Source organism: Lates calcarifer, unplaced genomic scaffold, assembly GCF_001640805.2.
Source record: "Lates calcarifer isolate ASB-BC8 unplaced genomic scaffold, TLL_Latcal_v3 _unitig_5844_quiver_765, whole genome shotgun sequence".
Lineage (NCBI taxonomy): Eukaryota > Metazoa > Chordata > Actinopteri > Centropomidae > Lates > Lates calcarifer.
Genome location: NW_026117758.1, coordinates 1 through 22,290, shown reverse-complemented (window position 1 = coordinate 22,290; position 22,290 = coordinate 1). Strand labels below are relative to the sequence as shown.

Sequence of the window (22,290 nt, the reverse complement as noted above, 5' to 3'; positions counted from 1 at the left end):
ATTATAAAACATTATAAAATGGAACATGTACAACAATTATCTGGTGGTGATGGAAGTATAAGAATAAAAATATATACCTAATTCAGATTTTAAGATAATAATAAGGCAGTTTAACCAGAATCATCATCAGTACACTAGTATACCCCTCAGTGTCACAGACTCCTCCTCATTAATAACTGTTAGTGGACGTCACAGAGGCCCACTTATCTCTCTCCCTCGACCCTCATGTGCTGATCTTTAATCAGCTGCTCAGCAACATTCCACGGAACCCTCTGTGGTTCCAAATACCATGACAGAGCCCATGATGAAAAGAAGAGAGGCGTCTGTTTGACGTCTGTTTCGCTAATGATGACCCCGGGATAAAAACTCTGCTCTCATCAGGCCACCGTGCTGACGAAGGTGATGGGATTTGCCCTTGTTTTGATTTCTCTTGCTATCTGACACCAGGTGCAGGGCCCGCAGAAGCAGGCGTACACGCAGTCGTTGCAGATCGTACCCTGCAAGGATGGAGACACAGTAATAGGGGGTTGGAGCGATGGAACAACAATCGTGGAATAAAACCAATGCCTCCAGATCCTAATACATGTAGGGTACGTATTTATTTGCATAGACTCACAGCTCTATAACACAGCTGATTTTTTTGCTGCCGTCATTAATCACTGTCAGAATCTACCTAAACAAATCAGCTAGAACAAAGGTGTTCACAGGAACACAGTGTACTGTAACTCTCTTTAATGAGTATACTAATTCCTGGGAACATAAATACAGACTGTGACAGAGCGCTAAACAGGTCTAACACTCATCAGAGATCAGATAAACAGTGAAGGCAACACTGACTTTTATGCTGGCGAACACTACACTTGTAAACACTGACGCAGTTGAAGAGCATTTTATTCACACACATGGATAGACAATTGAATGGCAGTTTAGGTAGCATCATGCACGTACCTCAATCCCATATCTCTGGCGTACTGACACCCTAAGGGCTGTGGTCATGGGTGGGATGAGTCCAAAAGCATCCAGAAGAGGTAGACATAGACACTCCCCGGCCTCGTGTGCTGTCTTACAGGTGAAGCAGGGAAGGCACCAAAAGGCCAAGCAACCTGTGGAAAGGCAACCAGGTCACGCCAGGAGTAGTAACAACACAAATTCTGTTTGGTGAACTTTTAAACCTCTTAAAGGTGTGCGCACAGTTTTATTTTTGCACTAAGTAAAAATGTAAACAAGGCAGTAGGATGAATTCAGAGATTCAGTTTTGAGATTTGATATCCTGCAATATGTGGATGCAGTTAGTTTGCATTATCAAAATGGAGCATGTACAGCAATGTCCAAATACTTCGCTCCACCCAGTGATCTCCAATCAGCCAATCTGTTGGCATTCCTAACCCCAGATCAGTCTAAATGATCGGTATGTTTTCAATGTCATGCACGAGAAAAGAGAGAGAGATCAACACATGGACTCACTCTGTATACCTGGTCAAGTTGCATTAAAACAATCCTGTGCACTCACATTGGGGCAGGTCCTGGAGGCAGTCACAGATGCCAGAGGTCCATTGGTTGGTTACAGTGGTTGTGATGAAGGGCCGGGGTTGGGTCACGACCATCTTATCAGACATGACTTAAGATTTCAAAGAAAACTGTAACTGTGAAGACAAATCAACAGAAAACATGTAAACACTTGATGAGTGGTGTTAAATGACACGGAAAGAGCTTAAAATGCGTGGACATGACATGTAAAAGGTGGCGTGCTATTTAAACGCAATACCATGAGAGCACATTAAACCCTGACAAAGGCTTTTCTTGTCAAAATATGACTGTAAGAATAAACTTATATATAATGGGCTGTTCAGCTTTGTTGGACCCTCGCCGTCTGGTAAAATCATTCTAGCTGTAAGTGTAGTGATATATTTCAGATAAGTAAAAGGTCACATACTAAAGTCTTTTGTGGGTTGCATAATTTTTTCCACATCTTCCTTCAAACCCACTGGATTACTTCAAATGTGCACAGTCAGGAAGTGTTAAAGAGATGTCTTTTTCTTGGATCCTGAAATGCAGACATGTTTTTCTTCCAACAGCAAGAAGTCACCAAAATCAGAGCATAGTCCCAAATTATTACAGCATATAGGAATGTTTTAGTCCAATATGTCATCAATATGACTGGATTTAACACAGTGGACATAGCTGATGTTATTAGAACCAAAGTTTTTATGTTTTTACATTTGCAACACAGTGGTTGATGGAAAGATGCAAGAGCTTCTGTTTTTTCGAAGGGTTTCATAAAACCACAGGTTGCATAATTTCCTGGACAGTGAAGGCATCATGCAATTCTTCACCTCAAGTTGAAGCTTCGAAGTCATTCCAAGCCTATTCTCATTTAAAAAATCTTTTAAATCTGATAAGTATTTTTTAAACCATGTCCACAGCTTAAAATAGAAACCATATACATATATAGGTTTAATTTAGCTGATCACAGCTGATCTGCATGCTCTCAATATCTCAGTATTCCTGTCATGGCTCTAAGTCCTCACTAAGTGGATTGTCTTACCTTACTGTTTTTCCAGGAACAGGGAGCAGAGTTTGGTCAAATCAGAAACCTGGATGACTGATGAATGTGCAGGGCAGTGTGGCATCTTATAGAGACAGGACAGCAGACAGGATGCATGTCACTGACTGGTCCGTCCAGTCTGACGCATCTATACCTTTGACAGTCAGACATCAGGACTATCTGACCGTCACGCATCCTTTTAAATCCCAGACGTCATCATGCCACTTAATGACCACATATTTAAAGTACGCTAGTCAGTTCTTAGATAGAGATATGTGATAAGAACAAAAGAGAATGTCCCACAGTGTTCATCCTCTTCGCCTCAGTGACACGTGGCTCTGTGCTTTTGTTTGAATGTTAGAACAGTCGTCGTCACATTCGCAACTTGTTGACTTTGCCATCCTTCCTTGGATTCACATTTCCTTACTGTTTTCAGATCAGAATTGATGTCAATTCAACCAAACAATTCAACACAAAATATTTGGATTTTTGTATCATAACCGTGAGGCCCATCTGAAGCCCCACACCAGCTGGAAGGATTGGAGCAGGAAATGGAATAATAGCACAAGTAAAGATGGAATATTTCTGACTTGAGTAAGAGAAGTTGCGCCAAGAGATGTTTGATTGTTAGGAGGTAGCAGGTCACGTCATTGGTTTGTGGCAAATGTCTTAGTGGTTCATCCTAATACAAAATGTACAAAAAGTATAAAAACTATTACTTTGTCACTTAAATGATCAAAAAAAAAAAAAAAAAAAACAGTTATGTGTTTCAAAATGCGAAAGCGGCTTGAGTCCTGGAAAGCCAAGCTTTTTGGTAGTTTACAGTTTCTCGTAATATTTTGAAATGATGTTAAGTGTTAAATAGTAACATCTGTTGCAAAACCTGTGTTTGTTGGACTCCGTCTGCCAATGATTCAACAAGTCAGTTTGTTTAAAAGAAATGAATGTTTTCTGTGTTCTGATTCCCTCCCCTTTCTTTTTCCAAGAAGCTGAGGTAAAAGAAGATAAAGTGACAGTTGTGAAAAGGAAGATTAGATTGCTTAATTAGATGTGTCAAACAAACATCTTTATTGCAAGTAATTTACTCTAACTTTTGGGATTGTCATGTTTTGTCTCCATGTCCTTCACTTGTCTGTCACAGTGCCTCATTGGAGTCTAAAAGATCTCAGTAATGACCTCTGAAAACCGCCAGCTAAACTTTTTTTTAGTAGAGCAGCAAGTAACATTTTCTCTCCAGTACACTACTTGAAGAATGATACAGAATACTGTAAGAAGTCCTGCATTGATAATCCTACTGAAAAAGTACTATCAGATAAATGCACTTAAAGAAAAAGGTAAAATAACTTGAACTAACTCTGAAGCCAAATGGCTCCAGTGACTGATATTTTTATTCATGGCATTTTAGTTTCATTTAGCTGGATTGATCCAGTCATTCTCAGCCTGGAGATGGACTCCCTCCATGGGGTCACAAGATAAATCAGAGGCGCTGTAAGATGATTAATAGGAGAAGAAGCTATGTTTTGCTGCATATACTATATTTTAACCTTTGCTTTTTTGTGAAATATTAGGTTTTTTTTTTAACTTTTGGGGAACAAACTGTTATTTGAATAAAACAGCAGCTAACAGTAACTTGTACTTTATTTGTTTGTTGTGTAAAATCTTAATATGAAAGGTAATCAGTAAATAGTAGTAGAAATTGTTGAGTAAAGTGCAAGCATCTCAAAACTGTACTTAAGCACAGTACTTGAGTAAATGAACTTATTTTCCCCCACTGAAGGAGTATGATCTAATAAGATGATTGGTGACCCAAGCTAACATGAAAATGACTTTTATCACAGTTCTTTCACTTCATCTTTGGACAAACTGAACTTTCCTCTCTGCAGGACACATTGTGTCCCTGCTGAATTATCAGAGGTAACAGGGAGTGGCTGCAGACCAGAGGAAGTGTGATTAAATCAACTCATGTGCTCTGGAGGACTGGTGGTGGGTCAGGCCAGAAGAAATGGATGTGTCTAGACCAAGTGCGCCCCCTGCAGGGAGGTCAGGGCGGTGTATCTGGCTGGTGAGGAGGAGGTGGAGGCGTGGGATGCTGCTCTTCTCTTCAGCTCTCTGGAGATCTGGAGCCAAGATAGAGGATAGCAGCAGCAGCCGTATAGGCAGTCGCTCCACACACTCCCCTGTAAGACACACAGAGAGAAGCCTGAACACAGGTGGGAGGCTCGAACAAAAGGTGAAGATTTGCATTTAGGTGCAAAAAAAGACATTTCTGCTGCTATACAATGCTGCACTTCAGTGTTTCATGTGCCTGTCGTACTGTGTTATCAGCCTCTACTCACATCCTTTCTAACCAACTGTAATACTTGAAGTTAGTTCCACTATTTGACAGTAAACTTTTTTTTTTTTAATTTCATAGTTTTTTCCTGCTTACTTATTTACAAATTAAGTAAATATGGCAATAACCAAAGTGCAAAAAGTATTCATGTATGGTAACATACAGTTTCTAGAAGTTAGCTGACAGTGTATTTGTCAGTGTAACAGTAATAATCGTGCTCTTCTGTTTCAGTTATATTCTCCCTCTGAGAGTTTCTTGCAGTCAAGTCTGTGCTCTTGGCAACAGCAACCACGATGAAGAGCATGTCAGTAAAGTCAAGATGGAAATGTTGGTGGGTGAGATTTGATAAATCAATAAAGTCTGAGAGACACGGTAAGAAGGCAGGTGCTGCTTGTTCCATGTGCAGCCTGTGCATGTGATTTCATATGCTGAGTCAGCACCGCAACTTAGAGCCAAATGAAGAGAGAATGTCAGTTTTCATTGCTTACTATTACTTGTATTGTCATCGCTGCTGAGTCCAAAACATTCTACTTACATAATGTCAACTTCTCAAAAGAAAACCAGCCTTAAGTTTGGCTTGATCAGAATGCATTCGTGACAATCAAGAAACATGCGACCTGTAAAATCATACAGCCTCACTGTAAATTCAATGTGGAACATGGACATAACCAAGTACAATAATTCTCCACGCACAATCATCTTTACAGGTCCATGGATCTGAATTCAACTTTTGATTCCAATATAACTGTGTTATAAGTGCTAGCAGGTAGACTCATAAGAGCAAAAACAACAAACAGGTTAAGATTTACACGCTTGTCTTTCTTGAGCAACAGTACCACACTTTGTCTCCATTGTGCTGCCTCCCCTGTGAATTCAGTGTGGGAGGGTGACATTAACCAAGATTATCACTTCGCCAACCAACATCTTTACAGGTCTGGAGATCTGAATGCAACACACAACCTTCATGATTTGAATTTTCCTGTACAATACGCATAAACAGAGAAAAATATAACATCTTAACTAGCCTACTAGTTTGCATTGATATGTTGGAATGATTTGTCTGTCCAATTTGAGTTTCGAGACACCCTTACAGGTGTGAGTGCTAAAGGAAACTACAAGGCATACAAAGGATACAAAGTAAAAAAGAATTTTTGACACCCCCAAAAAATGTAAAAAAAAAATAAAATAAAAAAATACAGAATGTCTGCAAATGCACCATTGGTAGCACAATCAATTCAGCTCATTTCATAGAAGCTATACACTGTATCTGTAATGCAACAAAACTAGGTAATTTAGGCTTTTTATTTGGTGTGACTGCAAGGTTAGCACTAAGGCTAACAATATGTAAACACTCCCAAGTCAGAACAAAAGGTGTTTTGCCAGTTCTACCTGCTGACATTGTGCAAATACAGCATGCGCTAAATGCTAACATCAGTCTACTAAAATACTCACACTGACATTGCTAACACACTAATGTTTAGGTGTAATGTTTTCAGTGTTCACCATCTTAGTTTAACATGTTAACATTTGTTACAGCCAATGGGAGTGTTTTTAGTTTTTACCAATAGGCTACTTTGTCCAACCAAATTAAAACCATGTTGGTAGTACTGCTCAACTAAAGACACAATTACTTTCAGAAAATTAAGACAGGATAATGTAGTAGTGTACACAGGAACAACAGAGTATGCACAGAGAGATGATCCAGAAGTTTTAATGCATATCCAAATTGCTGAAGGTAGTGTGTCTGTCAACAGTTTTATTCTCATGATACACACTGTTGTATTGTCTCCGTCCACCCATGAGAGAATTGTTGCCATGCTTTACCAAACAACCTACATGCTGGGACTTGTTTTCATAAGAACTTCTGGCACCTTCCCTAGCTCATGCTCTGCAGTATTGACAGCGATCCACTGCCCACTCCACCTCCAGAGAAGCCAACATTACCAACCACCTCCTCCTCTCCGATGGCAGCGCTCCAGCTTCTGCCTGCCTGGCCTCCAACCACTCCCACCCCCTGCCTTATCTCTCTTTCTCTCCACTGTCCCAGAAATCTTTATCCAACGTCAAACTTACACTTTGACCCTGCCATGTGCTGTTACATGTGCAACATCTGTTCGGTATTTTGCGATGTGCACTCATCAGTGACGGAGACCTGATGTCTGTTGAGATCTGTGGTCGTGCAAGCAGGTGTATGGGTGCTCACTGTGGACAAACAGCACAGCAGTGAAGCAGTGGGTGGGAAGCCTGAGCAGCTTGCTGTATCTTAAAGGCACTAACAGTTTGTTGTTTATTCATTAAGATATTTATAGTTGTAGGCCAGATTTGTTAATTTAATAAACATGTCCTGATTTCACTACATCCTCACCATATATCTAAGGTTTATCTGATGTTACTACATAGACTCAAAACATTGCTAAAGTAATAAACAGTCATTACTGTCACGTACCGATGTTGCAAGTATTTCCCCTGTGTGCTGTTATTGTGTTTCATCACTGAAATGTCTCCATCTCCTCAGCAGCAGTCATGATTATTCAAAGCTCCAGCAGCTCTGTGTAATTGAGCTGGGGACACGGTGTGGGTGCGAGTGAAAGCAATCAGCTGCATTGTTTGAGCCGGTGTTTATCACGACATCACAACTACAGGGGCCACTCCACTTGACTGGAAGAATTTAATCACAAATTTAACTCTTGCATATCTGCCCCAGAAAGGAAAACGTCTCAGAGAAACGTACGGCTGCTTCATTTCTTCCTCACAGCACTGACAAAGAATGGTCAGAGCTACCTGACATAAGCTGTCAAGTTATCTGTCAAGGATTTTTAAACGATTGTTGTAATTGCAGTGTAGTGGTACCTGTTGAAATGATATCACACCACTGGCTTTGTTTGAGGACAGTGACAATCTTAGTGTAAACAGCTGTCGTGTTTCCCACTGGAATCAATGTAAAGAAAAACAATGGAGGTCAATGTTTTGTTTTTTTTTTACAAGAAATCCAAAGCCTGTAACCATTTGTAAAGACATACTGTCCTCTCTGTGTTTTATATTAAAGGATCTGTTCACCCAAATTACAAAAACTTTCAGACGTCAAAAGATTTCAACTCAGTCTTGAACCATTTTTGAACATGTTAGGAGGATCACCTTTTCTGCCCACACTAAACAGATCAATCAGTTGACTACTTATGTGTGTCATGTATGTATGTCACACTGAATGAGAAACAGACAGAAAAGATGAAAATAACAATATGGAGCCATTTTTCAGCAAAGTGTAACCTCACAGAAATGCATTCAGGCAGTAAATCAGGAATCTCCCTAAAACCCTTTCAACTAATCTACAACCAGTTTGAGGTTCAAATCAGCCATAATTTGAACCGGACTTGGCCTCCTTTAAGCAACACGTTCCATCAGATGAGGTGATATCCTTTGAAATAATGCTGTTCAGCCAGACAGTAGAGTTCATAGATCACCACTCTCTGTTTTCCCTCTCACCCATATAAAAGTGCATAAAAGTGCATCTGTATCAAACCACACAGATGCACTTTTAGTTGTTGAAGTTTTGTTATGTCTGCCCCCAAGACCTCTGCCACCATCCCAGAACAATGGAAGTAAATGTAATTGTAAAGTGGCATTTGAAATTTTTATCTTTACAGGAACAATGTCTAACAATCCAGCTGAGAACTACATGCAGCAACTAGTGATGTATTTACCTGTATGCCATATCGTTCTCTGACAGATGCCCTCATGGCGAGAGAGGCCGGCGGTACACAGCCGATACAGTCCAGCAGAGGCAGGCAGGGACAAGCACCAACTGCACTGGTCACTTTACAGGTAAACACTGGGAGGCAGCACAGGGCAAAGCAGCCTGAACACACACATATATACAGTAGGTCAACTCAGAGTACAGCTACTTAACAACACCAACATTTCAGAACATGCACTTTATTGCTGTGATTCAGCACTGATAGTCACATATAGTGTAAGTCCACAAACCATTTGTGTTATTCTGTGTACTTACAATCCCCTATGTCTTTATGGCACTCACACAGGCCAGTGCTCCACTGACTAGCCTCATGAACCCTGCCCTCCGGCTGGACCTGGACCACCCGCCGAGACATAGCTGAACAGTCCAAGACGATAAAAGAGAAAGAGGTGAGGAGACAATTAAAATATCACCACGTAAAATAACAGTTTTTACATATTCATGGCCAAATCTGAAAATTATTGAAAAAGTTAAAAATGATAAGTTGTCTAAATGTCCAACTCATGGGACATTTCAAACAGTAATATTGTTAGATTATTATTATTAGAATACTTCTCAGAATACAGTGAATTAGGTTGAAATTATCCAGATAATATTATTTTTCCTGATTTGCAAAAAAAAAAAGGAACAATTATTATGTAACCCTGGCCATACAACACATTTAGCAAAGACATTTTTTAGGCAACATAATGGTTTTCAGATTGTTGTTCACTGTTTACTGCCAACACAAAATGTTCAAACAGAACATGTCTGAAACTGCTCACTGCCAACACATTTAATTTGTTTTCCTGGAGAATCTGCTCCTGGTGACTAAAGCATGATTACTGTTTTGTACAGTTCATCTTCCAACAACTTAAAGTACATGATGGTGATGGATAATAACAATACCATCATTTTAGAGTGCTCTATCACAAGTAAAAGTTCAGCATTCAAAACATCAATGTTATTATATATAATATTGGTTTATTATTACTGATGTATTCATGTACAGTGAGAATCTTTACGTGGCGTCTAGTCAAGATGGAGCTAGTTAGGGCCCGAGCAACGAGTTGCGTGGGCCCAACGGGGCCATGCAACGAGTTGCAAGGACCCTCTTGTTTTCGTTCGGTTTATTATTAGGGCCCGAGCAACGAGTTGCGTGGGCCCAACGGGGCCATGCAACGAGTTGCAAGGACCCTCTTGTTTTCGTTCGGTTTATTATTATTAGGGCCCGAGCAACGAGTTGCGTGGGCCCAACGGGGCCATGCAACGAGTTGCAAGGACCCTCTTGTTTTCGTTCGGTTTATTATTATTAGGGCCCGAGCAACGAGTTGCGTGGGCCCAACGGGGCCATGCAACGAGTTGCAAGGACCCTCTTGTTTTCGGTCTGTTTATTATTATTATTATTATTATTATTAGGGCCCGAGCAACGAGTTGCGTGGGCCCAACGGGGCCATGCAACGAGTTGCAAGGACCCTCTTGTTTTCGTTCGGTTTATTATTATTAGGGCCCGAGCAACGAGTTGCGTGGGCCCAACGGGGCCATGCAACGAGTTGCAAGGACCCTCTTGTTTTCGGTCTGTTTATTATTATTATTATTATTATTATTATTATTATTATTATTTTTTTTCTTCTTTTTCCGCCTCTTAGATCGGCTTTTTGAGGGCCTTAACATGCGTGAAAACTTACCAAAATTTGCAGACGCGTCAGGCACGGCGAAAAATTTAATAATTTAGGGGTCTTGAGCATGGGCGTGGTAAAATGCCCTCGGTAGCGCCACCTACATTTTTAAACGGAACAGCCCCTCAAGCCCGTTGCGCCTAAAAATCTGAAAATCTGCACACATATGTAACATCCCATGACGCACCAAAAAGTCTCTTGGAGCCATATTCTAAACCCAACAGAAAGTATTTTTATTTTGACCGGAAGGTGAAAAAATTGTGTGTTTTTGGCCATTTCCAGGGGTCGCTTGAACGCGAACTAGTCCTAGACGCATTATCCCATTGACTTCAAAACTTAATAGTATGTTCTTAAGACATAGACGATGTTAAATTGCGGCAGATTTTGAGTTTTTGTTGAAGGGCGTGGAAGTTATGGCCCCTCAAAGTTCGATTACTCGCCACGAAACAGGAAGTTGCTTTATTTTTGCTATATTTCGGCCATACTTTGTCCAAACTGCATCAAACTTTACAGGATTGTTAATGGTACCTATCTGCACACATCCATATGTCAATATTCATACAATTGTTGTAGCGCCACCTATTTATAGCAGGAAATGACATATTTTATAGTGTGATGTCCAGTTTCTAGACGGGTGACCAGATTCACTTCAAATGTTGTCAGCCCCTCCTTGACAATTTTTGGAAGACTGGCTCCGAAAATTGTGAGTTTGGGTCGAAGCGTGTGCCGGTTCTGGCCCGTCAAAGTTCGGAAACCCAACTTCCTGTTTGAAACCTCAGATTTTGGGGTAACTTCCTGTTGCGACTCTCTACTTTATCCTACAGATGGAGCCATTGTATTACTCTTTGATGGGTTTTTGGAAGGGGGTCTCTGTGTGTGTGTGTCTGTGTGTGTGTGTTTGAGGGGGGAGGGGAAGAGGAGTTGATTGAGTCTGTGAGAAGCTGCCACAGGGAGGTTACAGTCAGGAGAGCCATGAGCTGTCACAGATGATGAGTTCTGAAAAATATTATCACAGAAAATAATTAGCATAAAAGCTTTTATTTTAAATTTGTTGCAACAAATTCAGGTTTCTTACAGCATTTTCCTTATTGAAAACTAAATTCTACCTGAAATGTATCAATAAAAATCTTCTTTTGCAGTTAATGTCACCAGTTTATAGTTTAGTTTTAATAGCATTCCCTGTCACTGATGTGCCTTTAATTATCGGTTCTATCAGGGATCATTTATGTGTTTATCTTACGGGGGTGAGCCACCTCACAGGTTGGTTATATTACCTGTTGACCTCAGCTCAGTGAGCTAAGACAATGTTTAATGCAGTGTTTTTTCTGATATGAAAATGGATATTATTCAGCACATCTAACCTCAGCAGGCCCCTCTTCAGAAACTCATATCTGCAGATGTCAAAGCTGGCTCAAAAAATTAAACTGGCTTCAAATTAATTTTAAGGAATTGTAGGTTATTTTGAATTCATGTAATCTTTCTCCATCACCCTTTCTGTTTCTTTCCATCTCTCTACTCATCTTCTCCCATATGTCTCCCCTTGACCAAAGCTGAGCGTGGATTGATGCTGTCTTTACAGTTTGGTTTTGATCAGTTAGGAAATTTCACACGGGGTCAGCTGATTTTTTCGTCTTACTCAGTGTACGGCGACAGGAAAAGTTCACTAGGTCCTCCAGCGTCGAGGTGAACCAGCTGAATATAAGCCACTCAAGTTGACGACAAGTGCATTGAAAAGTAAAAGCTGCTGGCCTTTACCTTTTCTTTGTCAAAGCGCCTGTTTGGCCAGTAGTTAGTAAAGTAATATTTTCAGCGTTGTCCACAGTCTCATGACATGTTTAACAGGAAGCACAGCACGCTGGTTAAGCTCATGGCAAACTGTTACTAACAGCTAAAATGAAAGCTTGTCTGTATGTAGTCTAACTGGTTAGTTTGTCACTAATCTCCAAATTTTGCAAATTGCTATAAACTTCACTCTCTTAAACCAGTAACAGTCTGAGCTGGACTGATAGGGGTCTGTATGGATAAAGATAAAATCCTAATGATACCCATCCCTACAGCTGGTTAGTGGCTTCGCCCTGACTTTAGGCAGATGAGATATTCACTGTTCAAATAACTTCATTATAAGCCTTGTTTAAGCATAAATGATTTATATATGCACCCAATAACAGAACTTAAAAAAATGCTTTTGCTCAAAGCTCAAAGCTTGTAAACTCAAGTTAAAACTGAGTTTTATCTCCTTTTGGGAGGGGGTATTTCTCTGTGTGTTTGTGTGTGTGTGTGTGGGTGTGTTTGTGTTTGAGGGGGAGGGGAAGAGGAGTTGATTGAGTCTGTGAGAAGCTGCCACAGAGAGGTTACAGTCAGGAGAGCCAAGAGCTGTCACAGATGATGAGCTCTGAAAAATATTATCACAGAAAATAATTAGAGTAAAAGCTTTTATTTAAAATTTTAACATCTGGGAAGTGTGAACTGTTACGCCAGCGTGTGCCCTGCGACCTGCGTTGACCCTGCGGTTGCCGGGGTCCCGCGGTCGCCGCTCCCCCGACGGACGCCGGGTGCGAGGGCCCGTTCAACGCTGCTCGCAGCTTTAATTATTATTATTATTATTTTTTTTCTTCTTTTTCCGCCTCTTTGATCGCCTTTTTGAGGGCCTTAACATGCGTCAAAACTCCTGAAAATTTGCAGACGCGTCAGGCACGGCGAAAAATTTAAGAATTTAGGGGTCTTGAGCATGGGTGTGGCAAAATGGCCTCGGTAGCGCCACCTACATTTTTAACGGAACAGCCCCTCAAGCCCGTTGCGCCTAAAAATCTGAAAATCTGCACACATATGTAACATCCCATGACGCACCAAAAAGTCTCTTGGAGCCATATTCTAAACCCAACAGAAAGTATTTTTATTTTGACCGGAAGGTGAAAAAATTGTGTGTTTTTGGCCATTTCCAGGGGTCGCTTGAACGCGAACTAGTCCTAGACGCATTATCCGATTGACTTCAAAATTTGATAATTTGTTCTTAAGACATAGACGAAGTTAAATTGCAAAAGTTTCGGACTTTTCATTGAAGGGCGTGGAAGTTATGGCCCCTCAAAGTTCGATTACTCGCCACGAAACAGGAAGTTGCTTTATATTTGCTATATTTCGGCCATACTTTGTCCAAACTGCATCAAACTTTACAGGATTGTTAATGGTACCTATCTGCACACATCCATATGTCAATATTCATACAATTGTTGTAGCACCACCTATTTATAGCAGGAAATGACATATTTTATAGTGTGATGTCCAGTTTCTAGACGGGTGACCAGATTCACTTCAAATGTTGTCAGCCCCTCCTTGACGATTTTTGGAAGACTGGCTCAGAAAATTGTGAGTTTTGGTCGAAGCGTGTGCCGGTTCTGGCCCGTCAAAGTTCGGAAACCCAACTTCCTGTTTGAAACCTCAGATTTTGGGGTAACTTCCTGTTGCGACTCTCTACTTTATCCTATAGATGGAGCCATTGTATTACTCTTTGATGGGTTTTTGGAGGGGGGTCTCTGTGTGTGTGTGTGTGTGTGTGTGTGTGTTTGTGTTTGTGTTTGAGGGGGGAGGGGAAGAGGAGTTGATTGAGTCTGTGAGAAGCTGCCACAGAGAGGTTACAGTCAGGAGAGCCAAGAGCTGCTTTACACGCGGGATAAAAACTTCAGTTAAGATTTGAGCTGTCACTTGAGAAAGCATCATGCCAAAAACTAAGGAAATCACTGTAGACTTGAAGAAAAGAATTGTCGATGCTCAGGAAGCAGGAGAAGGATATACAAAGTTATCACAGCATTTCCAAGCGTCAAGAACTCAAATGAGAAGCGTCACCGAGAAATTCAAGGAGAGCCACACTGTGCAGAACAAGCCTGGCAGAGGTAGGAAGCCAAAGATTTCAATGACCCTGGAAAGAAAACCAGTTAGAGACCTGTCTAAAGAACCCATAAACGCTGCCAAGACACTAGTGAATGACTTAGTTAAGTCTGAAATTGTAGTCTCAAAGAAGATTACATGAATTCATGTAATCTTACCATATGTCTCCCCTTGACCAAAGCTGAGCGTGGATTGATGCTGTCTTTACAGTTTGGTTTTGATCAGTTAGGAAATTTCACACGGGGTCAGCTGATTTTTTCGTCTTACTCAGTGTACGGCGACAGGAAAAGTTCACTAGGTCCTCCAGCGTCGAGGTGAACCAGCTGAATATAAGCCACTCAAGTTGACGACAAGTGCATTGAAAAGTAAAAGCTGCTGGCCTTTACCTTTTCTTTGTCAAAGCGCCTGTTTGGCCAGTAGTTAGTAAAGTAATATTTTCAGCGTTGTCCACAGTCTCATGACATGTTTAACAGGAAGCACAGCACGCTGGTTAAGCTCATGGCAAACTGTTACTAACAGCTAAAATGAAAGCTTGTCTGTATGTAGTCTAACTGGTTAGTTTGTCACTAATCTCCAAATTTTGCAAATTGCTATAAACTTCACTCTCTTAAACCAGTAACAGTCTGAGCTGGACTGATAGGGGTCTGTATGGATAAAGATAAAATCCTAATGATACCCATCCCTACAGCTGGTTAGTGGCGTCGCCCTGACTTTAGGCAGATGAGATATTCACTGTTCAAATAACTTCATTATAAGCCTTGTTTAAGCATAAATGATTTATATATGCACCCAATAACAGAACTTAAAAAAATGCTTTTGCTCAAAGCTCAAAGCTTGTAAACTCAAGTTAAAACTGAGTTTTATCTCCTTTTGGGAGGGGGTATTTCTCTGTGTGTTTGTGTGTGTGTGTGTGGGTGTGTTTGTGTTTGTGTTTGAGGGGGAGGGGAAGAGGAGTTGATTGAGTCTGTGAGAAGCTGCCACAGAGAGGTTACAGTCAAGAGAGCCAAGAGCTGTCACAGATGATGAGCTCTGAAAAATATTATCACAGAAAATAATTAGCGTAAAAGCTTTTATTTAAAATTTTAACATCTGGGAAGTGTGAACTGTTACGCCAGCGTGTGCCCTGCGACCTGCGTTGACCCCGCGGTTGCCGGGGTCCCGCGGTCGCCGCTCCCCCGACGGGCGCCGGGTGCGAGGGCCCGTTCAACGCTGCTCGCAGCTTTAATTATTATTATTATTATTTTTTTTCTTCTTTTTCCGCCTCTTAGATCGGCTTTTTGAGGGCCTTAACATGCGTGAAAACTTACCAAAATTTGCAGACGCGTCAGGCACGGCGAAAAATTTAATAATTTAGGGGTCTTGAGCATGGGCGTGGTAAAATGCCCTCGGTAGCGCCACCTACATTTTTAAACGGAACAGCCCCTCAAGCCCGTTGCGCCTAAAAATCTGAAAATCTGCACACATATGTAACATCCCATGACGCACCAAAAAGTCTCTTGGAGCCATATTCTAAACCCAACAGAAAGTATTTTTATTTTGACCGGAAGGTGAAAAAATTGTGTGTTTTTGGCCATTTCCAGGGGTCGCTTGAACGCGAACTAGTCCTAGACGCATTATCCCATTGACTTCAAAACTTAATAGTATGTTCTTAAGACATAGACGATGTTAAATTGCGGCAGATTTTGAGTTTTTGTTGAAGGGCGTGGAAGTTATGGCCCCTCAAAGTTCGATTACTCGCCACGAAACAGGAAGTTGCTTTATTTTTGCTATATTTCGGCCATACTTTGTCCAAACTGCATCAAACTTTACAGGATTGTTAATGGTACCTATCTGCACACATCCATATGTCAATATTCATACAATTGTTGTAGCGCCACCTATTTATAGCAGGAAATGACATATTTTATAGTGTGATGTCCAGTTTCTAGACGGGTGACCAGATTCACTTCAAATGTTGTCAGCCCCTCCTTGACAATTTTTGGAAGAAGTCCTCCGAAAATTGTGAGTTTGGGTCGAAGCGTGTGCCGGTTCTGGCCCGTCAAAGTTCGGAAACCCAACTTCCTGTTTGAAACCTCAGATTTTGGGGTAACTTCCTGTTGCGACTCTCTACTTTATCCTACAGATGGAGCCATTGTATTACTCTTTGATGGGTTTTTGGAAGGGGGTCTCTGTGTGTGTGTGTCTGTGTGTGTGTGTTTGAGGGGGGAGGGGAAGAGGAGTTGATTGAGTCTGTGAGAAGCTGCCACAGGGAGGTTACAGTCAGGAGAGCCAAGAGCTGTCACAGATGATGAGCTCTGAAAAATATTATCACAGAAAATAATTAGCATAAAAGCTTTTATTTTAAATTTGTTGCAACAAATTCAGGTTTCTTACAGCATTTTCCTTATTGAAAACTAAATTCTACCTGAAATGTATCAATAAAAATCTTCTTTTGCAGTTAATGTCACCAGTTTATAGTTTAGTTTTAATAGCATTCCCTGTCACTGATGTGCCTTTAATTATCGGTTCTATCAGGGATCATTTATGTGTTTATCTTACGGGGGTGAGCCACCTCACAGGTTGGTTATATTACCTGTTGACCTCAGCTCAGTGAGCTAAGACAATGTTTAATGCAGTGTTTTTTCTGATATGAAAATGGATATTATTCAGCACATCTAACCTCAGCAGGCCCCTCTTCAGAAACTCATATCTGCAGATGTCAAAGCTGGCTCAAACGTTGTCCACAGTCTCATGACATGTTTAACACGAAGCACAGCACGCTGGTTAAGCTCATGGCAAACTGTTACTAACAGCTAAAATGAAAGCTTGTCTGTATGTAGTCTAACTGGTTAGTTTGTCACTAATCTCCAAATTTTGCAAATTGCTATAAACTTCACTCTCTTAAACCAGTAACAGTCTGAGCTGGACTGATAGGGGTCTGTATGGATAAAGATAAAATCCTAATGATACCCATCCCTACAGCTGGTTAGTGGCTTCGCCCTGACTTTAGGCAGATGAGATATTCACTGTTCAAATAACTTCATTATAACCCTTGTTTAAGCATAAATGATTTATATATGCACCCAATAACAGAACTTGCAAAAAAATGCTTTTGCTCAAAGCTCAAAGCTTGTAAACTCAAGTTAAAACTGAGTTTTATCTCCTTTTGGGAGGGGGTATCTGTGTGTGTGTGTGTGTGTTTGTGTTTGTGTTTGTGTTTGAGGGGGGAGGGGAAGAGGAGTTGATTGAGTCTGTGAGAAGCTGCCACAGAGAGGTTACAGTCAGGAGAGCCAAGAGCTGTCACAGATGATGAGCTCTGAAAAATATTATCACAGAAAATAATTAGCATAAAAGCTTTTATTTAAAATTTTTACATCTCGGAAGTGTGAACTGTTACGCCAGCGTGTGCCCTGCGACCTGCGTTGACCCCGCGGTTGCCGGGGTCCCGCGGTCGCCGCTCCCCCGACGGGCGCCGGGTGCGAGGGCCCGTTCAACGCTGCTCGCAGCTTTAATTATTATTATTATTATTTTTTTTCTTCTTTTTCCGCCTCTTTGATCGCCTTTTTGAGGGCCTTAAAATGCGTCAAAACTCCTGAAAATTTGCAGACGCGTCAGGCACGGCGAAAAATTTAAGAATTTAGGGGTCTTGAGCATGGGTGTGGCAAAATGGCCTCGGTAGCGCCACCTACATTTTTAACGGAACAGCCCCTCAAGCCCGTTGCGCCTAAAAATCTGAAAATCTGCACACATATGTAACATCCCATGACGCACCAAAAAGTCTCTTGGAGCCATATTCTAAACCCAACAGAAAGTATTTTTATTTTGACCGGAAGGTGAAAAAATTGTGTGTTTTTGGCCATTTCCAGGGGTCGCTTGAACGCGAACTAGTCCTAGACGCATTATCCGATTGACTTCAAAATTTGATAATTTGTTCTTAAGACATAGACGAAGTTAAATTGCAAAAGTTTCGGACTTTTCATTGAAGGGCGTGGAAGTTATGGCCCCTCAAAGTTCGATCACTCGCCACAAAACAGGAAGTTGCTTTAAATTTGCTATATTTCGGCCATACTTTGTCCAAACTGCATCAAACTTTACAGGATTGTTAATGGTACCTATCTGCACACATCCATATGTCAATATTCATACAATTGTTGTAGCACCACCTATTTATAGCAGGAAATGACATATTTTATAGTGTGATGTCCAGTTTCTAGACGGGTGACCAGATTCACTTCAAATGTTGTCAGGACAGACTTAAGGATTTTTGGAAGACTGGCTCCGAAAATTGTGAGTTTGGGTCGAAGCGTGTGCCGGTTCTGGCCCGTCAAAGTTCGGAAACCCAACTTCCTGTTTGAAACCTCAGATTTTGGGGTAACTTCCTGTTGCGACTCTCTACTTTATCCTACAGATGGAGCCATTGTATTACTCTTTGATGGGTTTTTGGAAGGGGGTCTCTGTGTGTGTGTGTCTGTGTGTGTCTGAGGGGGGAGGGGAAGAGGAGTTGATTGTGTCTGTGAGAAGCTGCCACAGGGAGGTTACAGTCAATAGAGCCATGATCTGTCACAGATGATGAGCTCTGAATAATATTATCACAGAAAATAATTAGCATAAAAGCTTTTATTTAAAATTTTTACATCTGGGAAGTGTGAACTGTTACGCCAGCGTGTGCCCTGCGACCTGCGTTGACCCCGCGGTTGCCGGGGTCCCGCGGTCGCCGCTCCCCCGACGGACGCCGGGTGCGAGGGCCCGTTCAACGCTGCTCGCAGCTTTAATTAGGGCCCGAGCAACGAGTTGCGTGGGCCCAACGGGCCATGCAACGAGTTGCAAGGACCCTCTTGTTTTCGGTCTGTTTATTATTATTATTATTATTATTATTATTATTATTATTTTTTTTCTTCTTTTTCCGCCTCTTAGATCGGCTTTTTGAGGGCCTTAACATGCGTGAAAACTTACCAAAATTTGCAGACGCGTCAGGCACGGCGAAAAATTTAATAATTTAGGGGTCTTGAGCATGGGCGTGGTAAAATGCCCTCGGTAGCGCCACCTACATTTTTAAACGGAACAGCCCCTCAAGCCCGTTGCGCCTAAAAATCTGAAAATCTGCACACATATGTAACATCCCATGACGCACCAAAAAGTCTCTTGGAGCCATATTCTAAACCCAACAGAAAGTATTTTTATTTTGACCGGAAGGTGAAAAAATTGTGTGTTTTTGGCCATTTCCAGGGGTCGCTTGAACGCGAACTAGTCCTAGACGCATTATCCCATTGACTTCAAAACTTAATAGTATGTTCTTAAGACATAGACGATGTTAAATTGCGGCAGATTTTGAGTTTTTGTTGAAGGGCGTGGAAGTTATGGCCCCTCAAAGTTCGATTACTCGCCACGAAACAGGAAGTTGCTTTATTTTTGCTATATTTCGGCCATACTTTGTCCAAACTGCATCAAACTTTACAGGATTGTTAATGGTACCTATCTGCACACATCCATATGTCAATATTCATACAATTGTTGTAGCGCCACCTATTTATAGCAGGAAATGACATATTTTATAGTGTGATGTCCAGTTTCTAGACGGGTGACCAGATTCACTTCAAATGTTGTCAGCCCCTCCTTGACAATTTTTGGAAGAAGTCCTCCGAAAATTGTGAGTTTGGGTCGAAGCGTGTGCCGGTTCTGGCCCGTCAAAGTTCGGAAACCCAACTTCCTGTTTGAAACCTCAGATTTTGGGGTAACTTCCTGTTGCGACTCTCTACTTTATCCTACAGATGGAGCCATTGTATTACTCTTTGATGGGTTTTTGGAAGGGGGTCTCTGTGTGTGTGTGTCTGTGTGTGTGTGTTTGAGGGGGGAGGGGAAGAGGAGTTGATTGAGTCTGTGAGAAGCTGCCACAGGGAGGTTACAGTCAGGAGAGCCAAGAGCTGTCACAGATGATGAGCTCTGAAAAATATTATCACAGAAAATAATTAGCATAAAAGCTTTTATTTTAAATTTGTTGCAACAAATTCAGGTTTCTTACAGCATTTTCCTTATTGAAAACTAAATTCTACCTGAAATGTATCAATAAAAATCTTCTTTTGCAGTTAATGTCACCAGTTTATAGTTTAGTTTTAATAGCATTCCCTGTCACTGATGTGCCTTTAATTATCGGTTCTATCAGGGATCATTTATGTGTTTATCTTACGGGGGTGAGCCACCTCACAGGTTGGTTATATTACCTGTTGACCTCAGCTCAGTGAGCTAAGACAATGTTTAATGCAGTGTTTTTTCTGATATGAAAATGGATATTATTCAGCACATCTAACCTCAGCAGGCCCCTCTTCAGAAACTCATATCTGCAGATGTCAAAGCTGGCTCAAACGTTGTCCACAGTCTCATGACATGTTTAACACGAAGCACAGCACGCTGGTTAAGCTCATGGCAAACTGTTACTAACAGCTAAAATGAAAGCTTGTCTGTATGTAGTCTAACTGGTTAGTTTGTCACTAATCTCCAAATTTTGCAAATTGCTATAAACTTCACTCTCTTAAACCAGTAACAGTCTGAGCTGGACTGATAGGGGTCTGTATGGATAAAGATAAAATCCTAATGATACCCATCCCTACAGCTGGTTAGTGGCTTCGCCCTGACTTTAGGCAGATGAGATATTCACTGTTCAAATAACTTCATTATAAGCCTTGTTTAAGCATAAATGATTTATATATGCACCCAATAACAGAACTTGAAAAAAATGCTTTTGCTCAAAGCTCAAAGCTTGTAAACTCAAGTTAAAACTGAGTTTTATCTCCTTTTGGGAGGGGGTATCTGTGTGTGTGTTGTGTGTTTGTGTTTGTGTTTGTGTTTGAGGGGGGAGGGGAAGAGGAGTTGATTGAGTCTGTGAGAAGCTGCCACAGAGAGGTTACAGTCAGGAGAGCCAAGAGCTGTCACAGATGATGAGCTCTGAAAAATATTATCACAGAAAATAATTAGCATAAAAGCTTTTATTTAAAATTTTTACATCTCGGAAGTGTGAACTGTTACGCCAGCGTGTGCCCTGCGACCTGCGTTGACCCCCGCGGTTGCCGGGGTCCCGCGGTCGCCGCTCCCCCGACGGGCGTCCGGGTGCGAGGGCCCGTTCAACGCTGCTCGCAGCTTTAATTATTATTATTATTATTTTTTTTCTTCTTTTTCCGCCTCTTTGATCGCCTTTTTGAGGGCCTTTAACATGCGTCAAAACTCCTGAAAATTTGCAGACGCGTCAGGGCACGGGCGAAAATTTAATAATTTAGGGGTCTTGAGCATGGGTGTGGCAAAATGGCCTCGGTTAGCGCCACCTACATTTTTAAACGGAACAGCCCCTCAAGCCCGTTGCGCCTAAAAATCTGAAAAATCTGCACACATATGTAACATCCCATGACGCACCAAAAAGTCTCTTGGAGCCATATTCTAAACCCAACAGAAAGTATTTTTTATTTTGACCGGAAGGTGAAAAAATTGTGTGTTTTTGGCCATTTCCAGGGGTCGCTTGAACGCGAACTAGTCCTAGACGCATTATCCGATTGACTTCAAAATTTGATAATTTGTTCTTAAGACATAGACCGAAGTTAAATTGCAAAAGTTTCGGACTTTTCATTGGAAGGGCGTGGAAGTTATGGCCCTGAAAGTTCGATTCACTCGCCACAAAACAGGAAGTTGCTTTAAATTTGCTATATTTCGGCCATACTTTGTCCAAACTGCATCAAACTTTACAGGATTGTTAATGGTACCTATCTGCACACATCCATATGTCAATATTCATACAATTGTTGTAGCACCACCTATTTATAGCAGGAAATGACATATTTTATAGTGTGATGTCCAGTTTCTAGACGGGTGACCAGATTCACTTCAAATGTTGTCAGGACAGACTTAAGGATTTTTGGAAGACTGGCTCCGAAAATTGTGAGTTTTGGTCGAAGCGTGTGCCGGTTCTGGCCCGTCAAAGTTCGGAAACCCAACTTCCTGTTTGAAACCTCAGATTTTGGGGTAACTTCCTGTTGCGACTCTCTACTTTATCCTACAGATGGAGCCATTGTATTACTCTTTGATGGGTTTTTGGAAGGGGTCTCTGTGTGTGTGTGTCTGTGTGTGTCTGAGGGGGGAGGGGAAGAGGAGTTGATTG

General features: G+C 41.4%; 2 protein-coding genes across 3 annotated transcripts; both read right to left on the bottom strand.

Annotated features, from left to right (window-relative positions):
- Positions 1-16: 16 nt before the first annotated feature.
- Positions 17-3,289, bottom strand: LOC108877141 (cornifelin homolog A). 2 transcript variants are annotated; one of them, XM_018667094.2, is made up of 5 exons: positions 2,546-3,289; positions 1,934-2,044; positions 1,511-1,643; positions 949-1,103; positions 17-497 (listed from the first exon to the last, which is right to left on the bottom strand). In XM_018667094.2, the coding sequence occupies exons 3-5, from the start codon at positions 1,614-1,616 to the stop codon at positions 378-380; spliced, it is 381 nt and encodes a 126-aa protein (XP_018522610.1). In that variant the 5' UTR covers positions 1,617-1,643; positions 1,934-2,044; positions 2,546-3,289; the 3' UTR covers positions 17-377. The 2 variants fall into 2 exon arrangements, with proteins under 2 accessions (XP_018522610.1, XP_018522612.1); XM_018667096.2 differs by lacking the exon at positions 1,934-2,044 and having other exon boundaries at positions 2,546-3,079.
- Positions 3,290-4,165: 876 nt separating this feature from the next.
- On the bottom strand, positions 4,166-9,031 carry LOC108877139 (cornifelin homolog B). The gene is made up of 3 exons (XM_018667093.2): positions 8,887-9,031; positions 8,579-8,733; positions 4,166-4,722 (listed from the first exon to the last, which is right to left on the bottom strand). The coding sequence occupies exons 1-3, from the start codon at positions 8,984-8,986 to the stop codon at positions 4,558-4,560; spliced, it is 420 nt and encodes a 139-aa protein (XP_018522609.1). The 5' UTR covers positions 8,987-9,031; the 3' UTR covers positions 4,166-4,557.
- Positions 9,032-22,290: the final 13,259 nt, after the last annotated feature.

Coding starts and splice junctions, on each gene's coding strand:
- LOC108877141 (XM_018667094.2), bottom strand. CDS start 1,616: ATGTCTGATAAGATGGTCGTGACCCAACCCCGGCCCTTCATCACAACC. Junction 1,104..1,510: donor CCTCCAGGACCTGCCCCAAT/GTGAGTGCACAG, acceptor GCCTTTCCACAG/GTTGCTTGGCCTTTTGGTGC. Junction 498..948: donor GCCAGAGATATGGGATTGAG/GTACGTGCATGA, acceptor CCATCCTTGCAG/GGTACGATCTGCAACGACTG.
- LOC108877139 (XM_018667093.2), bottom strand. CDS start 8,986: ATGTCTCGGCGGGTGGTCCAGGTCCAGCCGGAGGGCAGGGTTCATGAG. Junction 8,734..8,886: donor CCATAAAGACATAGGGGATT/GTAAGTACACAG, acceptor GTGTGTGTTCAG/GCTGCTTTGCCCTGTGCTGC. Junction 4,723..8,578: donor GAGAACGATATGGCATACAG/GTAAATACATCA, acceptor TGTGTCTTACAG/GGGAGTGTGTGGAGCGACTG.